The following is a 12393-nucleotide window of genomic DNA, read 5'->3' on the forward strand; positions in this document are numbered from 1 at the left end:
CAGAATCTCTTGCCCCATAATGTGTCTCAGATGCTTGACATAAGCAATAGAATCTACAATTATTTTTGTAAAAGTAATTTTATGTTGAAAGTTAGCATAGCCTTTGCAAAATAATAAAAATGATAATAAGTCAATCAATCAAATAAGAGATCTGCCCCATTTAACTTTCTTGTGTTTAAAGATGTATCAAACATCTCGTCAGGATTTTTTTTCCGACATCAACATATGAACATTACTTTGTCTGCGTGTTATACTTTTCAATGTACATCTGTACTTGCATTTTTGTTCGTGCTTGAGATTGTATGATGTAGGCCTATGCCTCTACAACCACTTCTGACACCTGAAAGAACTTAAACAAGGCCTCAAGCTTTTTTTATATATATAATTCTTCTTTCATTTTCGTGTACTTTTTGATGGAGGAAATTTTCTTTATTTGTGACACTGACTCTACTTTTATTTTACATATTTTTTTGAGTAACATTTAATTGCTCTTTCATTTATAGGAATAAAAAAACACCAAACAAACAAACTTTCACTGCACGAAATTCAGCTGAATTCTGCTTGCCTGTAGCTTGCTTCATATTGCCCAACTATATTTTTCCCTCATCCTTTTTGGGAAGAAAAAACGGCTAGATTCCTTTCGGTTTTGCTTCTTTTTTTCCCCCGATGTTTTGTTTGTTTGTTTGTTTGTTTGTTTTTTGTTTTTGTTTTTTGCATCTTATCATTTAATCATCAAGTCAATTACCTAACCATTTGATCACCAGGGAAATTTTTGATAAGCTTCTGAATTCCTAGCTAGTACGCTGTCTCTCTCTCCCCCACCCCCCTCCTTCTTCCCCCTAGGTACACATGTATGATACTACAAATGTATATCATAAGTTTATTAGCTAAAGTATACCGTATATGCAGTGGTATTACTTGACTCACCTCCGTGGTCTTACGCACACTTATACATCGTAAAGTAACAACTTTGATCATCATGTTTACAATAGTTGTTTTGTGTTTAGTGAGAAATTACTGATAATGAAAGAATCGTTGTAAAGAAAATGATGGTTGCTTTGCTGTGTCATCCTTCCGGTCGATGATAGTGAATATATATATATATATATATATATATATATATATATATATATGTATAAAACATTGTAGTTGTTCCGCGTATTGGCAGTACTAGAAATCCCTGTCATCGCACTGTCATCCCTGAAGAAGAGGAAGGTTCCTCGAAAATTCGGATTATTCATTAAATCAAGATTGGCTATTAATGCATTCCCTGCATTCCTCTGTTGTGACTTTATATATATGTATACATATATATATATATATATATATATATATATATATAGAGAGAGAGAGAGAGAGAGAGAGAGAGAGAGCACTCTTCCATGAAAACTTAGAGGCAAAGACTCTTCAGAACAAGATGCAAGATTCTTATGATTATTTTTATTATGATCGTATGCTTTCAACATAATCTCTACCTTTTCATATATAAGCACAAACAGGCCAGCTGTTCGCAATAATGTTTGGATTGTAAATGCAAAACCACTTCCCTTTGTTACCACTTATAGTGGCAGAAACATATTACAGAAAAATCGGTCCAGCCGTCAAGCTAAAGTGTTTAGACAAAATAGACAAATGCGGGAGAAACATGCATGAATAGGATATTTTATACCGTAAAACGTACCTACAATATTGTATTCTTTAAAGTGATGGTATTGTTTCTGTTGAGATGGGGGATTAAGATATTAATTTTTGCAAGATGATTAGAAACCCCTTATGAAATACTGAATGGCATACAATTTCAAGATGAATTCAAAGTTAATTTCCGGAAAATCGGTTTTGTAATGGCTGAAATATTTAAAAAAAAGTAAAGCAAGTGGTCATAATAAAAAGTGGATCCCGCCTTTAATGAAAAGCTCTTTGACTTCGGATATCTCAGCCAATTCAAACGGATATTCATTAACTTTGAACTCCTTTTAGAATGTATGTTCTTTAACATTTCATAAGAGGTTTCTCATCATCTCACCAAAAACAGGTGGAAACCTGTAGCCCCATCTCAACCAAACTGTACCATCCCTTTGAAATATATCTACAAGATTGCATTCCATAAAACATACCTTCAATATTGTAGGCCAATTCGAACATCAAGAACGGATTGTCAACTGGAATAAGACAATGTAAACCATCATTGAATGAAAGAAACATGTTTCACTACAGAATCACTTGGCATATGATACAATCACAATAAATAGTGCAGAACTATCATAGGTATTTCTCACTCAGGAAGTATCGTTCAGAAAGACATCGGAAAATGATTGTACTACTCACACATAGCAAATATTTTGAAAAGATTTTACAAAATCTTGTCTATTACTGTCATAAATCATAATGCCCTTCCACCTATCGTTCTTCTGCTGTATTTCACGTTTGATTTTTTTCAGCGTCACAAGATAAGCATAAGAGACTGATGACCTAGGACATAGTTATAATTGCCATTACGTCACACAACAGTAGAGCGCCTCTGGTCTATAAAATTAGATTGATGCCCGTTAGATGCGCGCTCATATTTCTGAACAAAGTGCATCCTCTTTTCAAAGAGTCCGCTTGTTATCATTCAACACAAGGGGGCGAAAGGCATGCTACAATTATTGTACTGTCTACGTAATGCAGCCTTCAGGCATCTCCTTGCTTGTGTAGGTGGGGTTGTGACCCATGATTTAACACACAAAAAAATCCTGATTTAGCAAACACTCCTGATTTAGCAACAATCCTGCAATTGCAATAATACGATGGCAGTACCGCGCGATGTTAATGCCCTAATGAATCACGATATCTAGACTGATGTTTGCCGACAGATGAGGTTTCCGTCGTGCTTGACTGCGCAGTGAAGAACTGCAGCACCGACTTCCTTTTCGTCACCTCCTTGGATGTCGTAACCGCCGACGACGAGTCGTCATGATACCCCCACTTCTTGGTGACAGAGACGAAGTTCGAGCCGGAGAACTCGATTGGTACGAGACGGCTTTGACCGAGCACTGGGGGCTCATCGCGATCACTACAGCTGAGAGTAGACAAGGAGGCCTCCAGGAAGGCGCCATACCTGGGGTGCGTTCCCGTTCCTCTTGTACGGCCATCTGTCCTCCGCACGTAATGACTTCCATCGGTCTCCTCGATGGTGATGGGTATTGCGATGCCACGCTCGCTGGTCTCTTTAGTTTTTGTGGAAGCGGTGGCATTGTCATCGACCTTGCTGATCGCATTCTCAGAAGCATGACTGGTGTCGCTTTCCACGTCATTGGCTGCGACAACTCCCTCCCTCTCTCCTTCTTCATTATTATTCCTCGATACGTCACTGTCTGATATTTCATTCGTGCTGCTCTCTTCGCCGCCGTACCCGTAGTCATCCAAGCTTGCCAGTAGACGCATGCGGTGCCGCATGAGGGCGCGCTGTTCTTCTTCGTTGAGCTGCTCATCCCCCGCCACCACGGCGTTCGTTTTGCCGGTCTCCGCCACTTTCAGCCACTCCAGCGTGCTCTGGTTTCGCTGGTCGTTACGCCGGATACTCTCGCCCCGGGAAGCAGCCATCATGGACGCCATGGTCGAGCCCTTCACGGGCTGATTGCCATTTAAACACCCGTTCGCCGTGGTACTCCCGCCGAAATCAGAGGGACGCCGGATAGTCGCCTGCTGCTGTTCGCGTCGCGCGCGCTGGGCTTGGAAGACTGTGCTGACGCGAACGATTTTCCCCGTGGGTCTGGTAGGAGCGGATTTTGACGGCAGTGCTTTCCTACCCAACGACGATTTAGACCCTTCCTCGTATAAAAGGATATCTGTAACGACAATTGGTTTCCATACATATGAAATAAGGAAACTGAAATGAAACGATGTAGCGATTTGGATTTATTTTTCATTCAAATTATATTCTTGTACCCATGTATAGCAAGTCCGTTTCTCAATACGGAACAGTAACCATTTCGGATACATTTTGTTTCGTCGTCATTTTGAAATTTAGGTTGGGATAGGAGTCTTTTTTAACGATCGGAGATAATTCTCGAAAAAAAAAAAGTCAAGTCCATGCTAATAAGTTTGAATAATTTCAATTTCAAATTTCAATCTATTTTCATATCTATCACTGAAAATACATCAAATATATTATATAGCAACGAAAAATGATACGCATATACCCAATGAGGATGCACAATGAATTATAATAAACATATGAGTTTGAACTAAGTAAGAGTTATGCCAGTACACATGCATCACTCTTAAATCCTCAATGAGATTGAAATGCAGGAACTTCGTATGATTCAAATGAACGTAAATGATCGGATTTACAAATCCTCGGAAATTTTCTCGATTTTCTCGTTTTATTCCAATCATATGACTTTGTTTGGTTTCATCTTCAAGAATCATCTCCGATAGTAAAAACCAACTCCTTTGCAAAACTAAATATTAAATTGATGACAGACAATCATATCAGTGATAGACAATTATATATATATATATATATATATATATATATGGGGGGCGGATGGGGTTTTTGCTTCTTAAATAATATAATCCCCTAAAAGGATTAGTTTGCGGACATCGATATAGTAAGTCACATCCCCATAATCATTATGTACACAGAAAGATAAAAGGAATGCGAACACGTGTTACGAAATAGTATTTGAGTTTTGATAATCACCACATAAGACGGTAAATTCACATTGATATCATTACAAAATTTGGCGGGAAGATTACATGATGCACCTGCAAATCCAGTTGTGGAACATGGACCAAAACAACAACACATGAAGACAACCAATTAGAAAAGACGTCCATTCTAAACGTGAGGTCTAGACGCCACCATTACTCCTACGACACTTGCACCGGTCTCATTTTTTTTTTTCTAAGAACTTCGGGTTAGGGCTTCGATGAGGTTTTAGGTTGTGTGTGATGTGAGGGTTAGGATTGGAGTAAGGTTATAATACAGTATGTTCGTGGGTAGAATTTATGTTTGGCTTAAAGTTCATACATTTCAAGGAGCAATTGTCGCAGGAGCAAATGTCATGGAACCCAGGTCTAAGGGGGGGGGGGGGAGGAGGCCTGGGGGAGGGGTTAATTACACTACCCTGTGTAAGTACAGTACCTCTCTCACTCTGGTATTCGATTTACCTGAGCTTCCGCGACACATGTCAAAGTTCACCCAAGCCTTCAGTCCCTGCGTCAGGTCATCCATGTATGACGTCATCGCAGACTGGGGTGAACCGATTAACCCGGTTGCTACTGTAATCGTCACGTCGATGCTGGAAGGCAGTATGATAACTTTTGGATCGATCTCACCTAGAATAAAACAGGGAAAGTTGGAAAGAAAGAAAAAAAAAGAAAGAGGAGAAGATGAATCAGAAGACAAATATATAATTATGTCAGACAGAATATAGTCGAATCATTTCTCTGATTTGAATTATCTCATATGATATTTATCCGTTATCAAATTCAACAATCAACGTCAAAGCCGAAAATCAACTTTGTGCGAGAGTTGACAGGAAGAAGAGAAGAATTAGAATAAAAGAACAGAGGGCGTTGATAGTTTATTGACATGGCCTAAAATGGAGAGGGGAATTTAATGACTATCAATGTTTAGCTTGCTTTTCACAGAGCAACTATTTCTCTAACGATCAACCAAGACGTCACCATTATGAATTCAGATAGGTTACGACTCCCCTAGTCTTGAAATGGGCTTGTACACAAATCATCACCCAATTCTCTTCATAGAATAATTAGCGGAAAAAGAAGACACTAACTCCTCCACATGCATTATTCCAGAGTAGTGGCAACTTAGTGATAACACTTTAGAGAATAATCATTGTTATAATGTAGCACATGATAATAACTGATGACGAAAACAAACTTCTTTTTTTTGGAGGGGGGGGGGGATATTTTCAAAGGTAAAGTCCGCGTAAAAGGGAGGATTTCATCCACTAATCTTCCTTGCATTTATCATCACAAATGTGGCTCATTCATGAAAACTTTAAACGTGATGAAGTTTGTATTCTATTAAAAAGTTGTTAGTAATGATGACAATAGTAGTAGTAGTAGTAGTAGTAGTAATAATATCAATAATGATAATTATATATATATATATATATATATATATATATATATATATATCGTGGTATTTTTGTTTGTTTGTTTGTTTGTTCATTTCCATCTGAGAAGATGGCTGGATAGCCCATATTCAGCTACACTAAGCTGGTTTTCCATGGGGTCCAGTTGGATGTGAGGTGGGACCACTTCACCGGGTTAAACACCCAAGCTCTTTGCAGGGTTCGAACCCGGGCCCTTAGGATCGAGAGGCAGACGCGCTACCGACTGAGCCAGCTCACCGCCCGCATGTATGCATGCATGTAATGATTTTTTTTTTTTTTATTCATCAGTCATGCCAATTCTTCTGTTTTGGTGTTACTCGAGTTGTACATGCTGCGATGTTTCCCTTAAAAAAAAAAATCTTTAAAGTGTGCTGCACTCTTTTTACAGGACTGAGAGAAAAAACAAAAACAAAGAAGGACCAAAACGAAAAGTTAACTGAACACAAAAGAGAACTCTGTAGTGCCAATCAAAGAAGTCATTGTTATAGAGCATTTGTAATTTCTCTGTCTATGTCAAAGATGAATACTGTCTGATGAAAAAAAAGACCCGATATCCTCCTTGCAAAATCGTCCTTTTCAATAGCAGCAACATTCAATGTTTCAGAACTTGTCAACAGAGATAAGCACTCGAACTCTTCGTTGGCAAGTTTCATTAAAGTTAGTCATTGAGTCGCTTCCTCGTGTGTATACGTGGAGTTGATTGGAATGAAAACTACTGTAGCTTTATTTCATGCTATTTCCTGTAGTAATCAAAACTGACACAGATATACCCAATACACATTGCAGGTTTTTTTTTCTTTTTATACTGTTAACAGAGTTTTCAAATAAAGTAAAAAATGAAAGAAGATTCGAACACTGTTAGGTTAGATTGTGCAAGCTGATATTTGCAAGCCTGTTTGGGATAGTAATAGCGAGACGAGAAAGTTGGACAAATTATACGACGTTCGTTTGAAAAGGTCTTTGTCCAGGGTAGCCTCTTCAGTGTCGCCACTGCTCTACAAATGGACCCTCCCATTATTATTTCCCTGGTCTTGCCAGGTACCCATTTTAGCGGGTCTAGGGCAATTACCCCCTGGACAATTACCCCGGACCCTTCCCCTGGCCCTAATCCTAATCCTGAACCTAATTCTAACCCTAACCGAAACTCCTAACCCTAAACTTAACCCTAACCTTAATCTTTACTCTCACCTTACCACTAACCAGTATTTAGCCGGGGTAATTGCCGGATACGCATTTATACACCTGGGTCCAGGACATGGCAGGTAAAAAACAAACAAACAAACAAACAAACAAATCGTATGCAAGGACTCTAGCACTGGGTGAGGTCCGACCTCGGGTCCTCCGATTGGGAGTCGGGAATCTTATTCACTATGCCACCGCGCCCCCATCACCATGTCATATATCTACCAAACCATGATCATTCATCTTCTCTACCCATAAAGATTCCGACTTACCGGCCACGAGGCGATTTGCGGTGAAGTATCGGACCTGGCTGACTTGTTTGATTTTCAGAATCAGATCGGACGGTATCGGGTCTGGATCCTGGCCGGCGACGCGAATCTGCGAAGTGTCGATCTGCGAGAATCGAATTTTCTTCGGCCTCTTGTTGCTTGAATTCTCGATAATCTCCCGTATATAAGTGGAACCATGGGCATCTATATGCATAGTACGGTAAACGCAAACGAAAGTACAAGACGAACGTGAGAAAATATAAATACGGATCAAAATCTTTACATTAAAAACACTAGAAAAGCACTCTGAGATCGCAAGTTGAAACTAGTATAGCACGCACTTTAGTGCGCCCATGCAAACCTCAAATACGCGCAGCCTGAACTCCCAAGTTTATTGACCCTACCTTCCAAAATATCAAAAATCCTTCATAAATTCCCCCCAAAATTGTCGGATCACTACCAATATTTAATCATTTGTTACTTGTATCATTCTAAACCTTTCCTGCAAGTTTCATCCCAATCCGTTAACCACTTTTTGAGTTATTTTGCACACGGACATACTAACTAACTAACTAACAAACACACAAACACACAAACCGACGGTTACAAAAACATAACCTCCTCCCTTGGCGGAGGTAATAAGAGTAGGGAGAGATTCTTTATGATCTTGAATTGACAAGGCGGGACAGTCTTTTGAGGTACAAACTTCATATCACACGTTTCCCATAATTATTATAGACACCTGCCCGAGTATTCTCGAGACTAGTCTTTTACGGGTTTAGGCAAAGGATGGGGCGCTATCTTTCCTTTTAATCATGTTATCACTTCCTAGTGGTTCTAGTTTCCAATTTGTTTGGCATGCCAGGGCAAAATGTTGATAGGCTGTGTGGTTAACACAAATGCTTTCTGGTCGTTACATGGTATCGCATTATCTTGCAGACAGGCAACGAGCTGAAGATGATGTAATGGCAGAATATCAAATTATTGAGAAACGGAAGTAAGCCATTCACAGACAGTGTAAACGTACACGCAAAGCCATTCACAGACAGTGTAAACGTACACGCATGAAGCATTATCATGATATGACATATTACAATGTAAACACAAACTTAATTACGCTACATTTTGCACTGCGATTTAGCTGTACGTCGCTGTACCTAGCCAACAAGAAGGTAATTCGTGCTTGTAAGCAAGCGACCTTGTGATAGAAGGCCTGAAGACTATGACCAAAGTCGGAATTGCACACTGCAAATCTCGAAACCAAAACCGATACCACCATCTCGAGCATCACATTTAAAAAGGACAAGTTCACCTTCATAAACATAAGGATTGAGAGAATGCTGCAATATTACTAGAACGCATCAGTGAAAGTTTGAGGAAAATTGGACAATCGATGCAAAAGTTATGAATTTTTCAAATTTTTGTGTTGGAACCGCTGTATGAGGAGACTACTATAGCTTATGAGTCATATGCGTACAACAGTATAGAGAAAATGTAAAGAAAATTTAACATATTTTCACTTTTTTCGCATAATAAAAGAGCACTTGACTTGCCTCTTTCATAGGGCAGGGGGAATAATATTACCCATAACATATGTCGGAAACGAGTCAAGGGAATGTGTACTTTTTTCAAAAGATGAAATTTTGTGAAAATCTCTTTAGGTTTTCCTTATATTGTTGTACGCATGTGACATCTAAGTTATTCATACACTGCAGTAGTCTTCTCATCCAGCGGTTACTGCACAAAAACTTCAAAAATTCATAACTTTTGAACGGATTGTCCGATTTTCCTCAAATTTTCAATGATGTGTTCTACTAATATTGCTACATTCTCTCAATCCTTATGTTTATGAAGGTGAACTTGTCCTTTAAGCAGAAATTAGTAAACTGAAGGAGTAAAATTGAAAAAGAAGCCTACCATTCTTTTTGCCAACGATATCAAACTTGGCGCCGGTGTGGACTGGAAAGCTCCACGTCCGTTTGGAGGAGTCCACTGCCAGAACTCGTCTCTCGAAGCCGTCTCCATTTAGCCGGAGGATCTGAGGAGGAGGTGGGGGAGTAGGTGAACGAGGTAGTGGAATGTTTACTTGCTCTGATCTGCACAACAGCAGACGGTATTCAACTGACGATTATCAAAGATTCTGATATTTTGATGCCAATACAGTGCACTCCCGTTACAACGAACACGGTTATATACAACGACATTCCGGTTACAACGAATTAAGGCATTACGCATTATCCGCTCTGTATTCTTTATTGTTTCTTTGTTCGGTTATAACGAAATTTCGACATAACGAAAGAAAAACAAAAACGGTCCCGAGGTCTTCGTTAAAGAGTCCACTGTAACTGTGGTGCCGACTATCAATTTTGATGGACAGCATTTCTGAGGATGGCAATAATGACGTCACTCCTGTTTGTCTATCAGAAACCTTTGGCACCTGCGAAATTCATCATCGACGTGTAGTCACATTTTCTAGATGCAGTCCCCACAATCGTCATGATGAGGACAGCCTGCCAATTTGAATCAATATTTGGATATATTTTTTTTTTCCTGGTCGTTCCAAAGAGTCCCCCAGAACACTACATGTATACACCCGTGATCTCACATCAGAAAAGGATTGAGATACATCCTCTCACTATTAAGAGCTTTATGAAACACTATAGAATTACTTCATTAGAACGTTTCTTCAGATTTTTCCATATGCTCAGGCGCATTCTAATGTGATCTCTTTTTATCTTTAGTTGATTAAAGAGTTAAAGACAAATACTTATACGGTATAAGTATTTGTATACCAATAATAAGGCCACAATAAAGCGCTCTCTGTGTAGTCACTCGATCAGCATTTTCAGCTGTTGGTCCAGCGGCTGCTTGTGTAAAAACATTTCATTGCTTTCCTTGTAGCCACAAACAATAATTCAAAACTCAATTACCCCTGTAAACCTGAGGTTTGGAATTTCTCAGACAAAATGAATGAAGGTAAATGTATTCAGTCTTTTATATACACGTATGATAGACACACATACAAACAAATTTTCATCAAATTATACAGTCTTTAAAGAGTGCTTACCTCTTTATTAGATAGACCACTTCCTTCTACTGTGCACTCGACGATTCTTACAATCAGCGGAAATTGATCGCGTGGAATCTGATCGAGCTTGATCGGCTGTCGAGCAAACTTGAATCTTTCGTGAATGCTGAGTTTGTCCATCATGGTGCTGCAGCGCTGTCTTTCGGTTGCTTTCCAAAAGAGAAGAAGAGCGTTCCGACCCCAAACAACGGCAAAAGTTCACAACCTTGCACCAGGGACGGGTCTGCAACGTCACCTCAATGTCAACATTACCCCAGTTAGTCTCATATTCCAGATGTTTGATGCAATTCGAAAACTGGACTGTCTGTAACCTGATTGGCAATCACGATGAACAGACGAGTAGTAAGCCAAAGTGCGTGAATGGCTTCGATGACCTCTCTGTAACTCAGCTCCACTGAGAATTAGTAGTTATACGAAAGTCTGGAAGAGTATTTGGAGAGCTGTGGGTACATACATGTAAAGAGAAAATGACGCGTTACATCATAGTGGGTGTGTATTTGTACAGTGTCGCATTCATGATGTAAACTCCATGTACTATGTTTCGAAACGACTGTATGGAGATGGAGCAATAGTATGAGCCACTTATTATTTTGTTTCTTTATTCCTTCTGTATTTCTTGATTTCTTCTCTCGAAACACTTACTTTCTTGTCACGCGTGAACCAACGTGCCTCAAAAGACAGTGTTGTACATGCATGCCCACATGGCCCTGACCTCCACCAAACCTACACGGTCTCATTCAATGTTGACACCTTCCGTCCCATATTGACTACAATGGCATTGTCAAGACCATGCCTGAACAACACATCGGATAGCCTTTTGCCAAGGCCCTCTCGCTGTATCGTGGTGAGCGAATGGGGCGAACGAAGTGAGCTCATCAGGCTGAGTTGCATGGACTGTCGCGCTCGGCTGGGCTCGCTTCGCTCACCCAATACAGCGAGAAGGCCTTGACAAAAGTCTATAAATCGGTAGATTGGGAGAGAGAGAGGTAGGACAGGAAAAAAGAAATCATGTTATGATCTGAAAGAATTGACTTTAAAGTGGTCTCAACATAGTAATCAGAATAAATAACAATTAACAAATATATTTTACAATTTGGATATTTTGGTCTCTGTCAGGTATTACACAAGTGCAGAGCTATCAGATGATAATACTTCTCGTCTGAATTTTACGCTGTAGATTTCGAAAGGGAAAGTCTTTTGCGAAATTGCCACTCCATGCAAGTTTACGCTGGCTTTAAGAAACGATATGCCTTAAAAAACACTGATGGAAATATAATGAGAGTGATGATAATAACTATATGATTATAGTATAATAAAAATGATGATAATAACAATCATAATAACATAAAAGGTAACAATAACAAGAACAATATTGATGATAATAATAACAATTAAACAAAAAAGACAACAAACCGATTTCAAAATTTCACAAGCTTCACAAACCAGTGCTATCGGTGACAATCTGACAATCGCACACTGTGTACAATAGCAAGTGAAAATCAAAATCAAGCAAGTGATATGGAAGAATAAGAAAAAAAAAATGCTGGGCCTCGAACGGTTCCTACGTAAGGAGTAGCAGTGGGGTATTGACATTTATATAACATCCACTGAGAACAAATTAAAAATCTGTAAATTTAAGAAAGTTAGAGTTGTGCGGCGATGAATGTCAAAGTAAACTCTAATATAAACACGTGTGGTTGGGTTTGATGTTACTTTTGATCGAAAA

General features: G+C 39.2%; 1 protein-coding gene across 1 annotated transcript; it reads right to left on the minus strand.

Annotated features, from left to right (window-relative positions):
* Positions 1 to 2753: 2753 nt before the first annotated feature.
* LOC139735621 (uncharacterized) lies at positions 2754 to 11286 on the minus strand. The gene is made up of 5 exons (XM_071646375.1): positions 10647 to 11286; positions 9497 to 9617; positions 7583 to 7783; positions 5155 to 5322; positions 2754 to 3827 (listed from the first exon to the last, which is right to left on the minus strand). Exons 1-5 carry the CDS (start codon positions 10788 to 10790, stop codon positions 2806 to 2808), a joined length of 1656 nt encoding a protein of 551 aa, XP_071502476.1. The 5' UTR covers positions 10791 to 11286; the 3' UTR covers positions 2754 to 2805.
* Between the last annotated feature and the right edge of the window lie 1107 nt (positions 11287 to 12393).

Source organism: Diadema antillarum, unplaced genomic scaffold (assembly GCF_040938485.1).
Source record: "Diadema antillarum isolate AM-2024a unplaced genomic scaffold, OU_Dant_1.0 seq00000586_RagTag, whole genome shotgun sequence".
In the NCBI taxonomy this organism is placed as follows: Eukaryota; Metazoa; Echinodermata; class Echinoidea; order Diadematoida; family Diadematidae; genus Diadema; species Diadema antillarum.

Bases quoted from the DNA above. Each gene is read 5' to 3' on its own strand.
- LOC139735621 (XM_071646375.1), bottom strand. From the start codon at position 10,790: ATGATGGACAAACTCAGCATTCACGAAAGATTCAAGTTTGCTCGACAG. The intron at 5,323-7,582 runs GTAAGTCGGAAT...GTTTTATTCTAG, and splicing joins CGCAAATCGCCTCGTGGCCG to GTGAGATCGATCCAAAAGTT. The intron at 3,828-5,154 runs GTAAATCGAATA...TTGTCGTTACAG, and splicing joins CATGTGTCGCGGAAGCTCAG to ATATCCTTTTATACGAGGAA.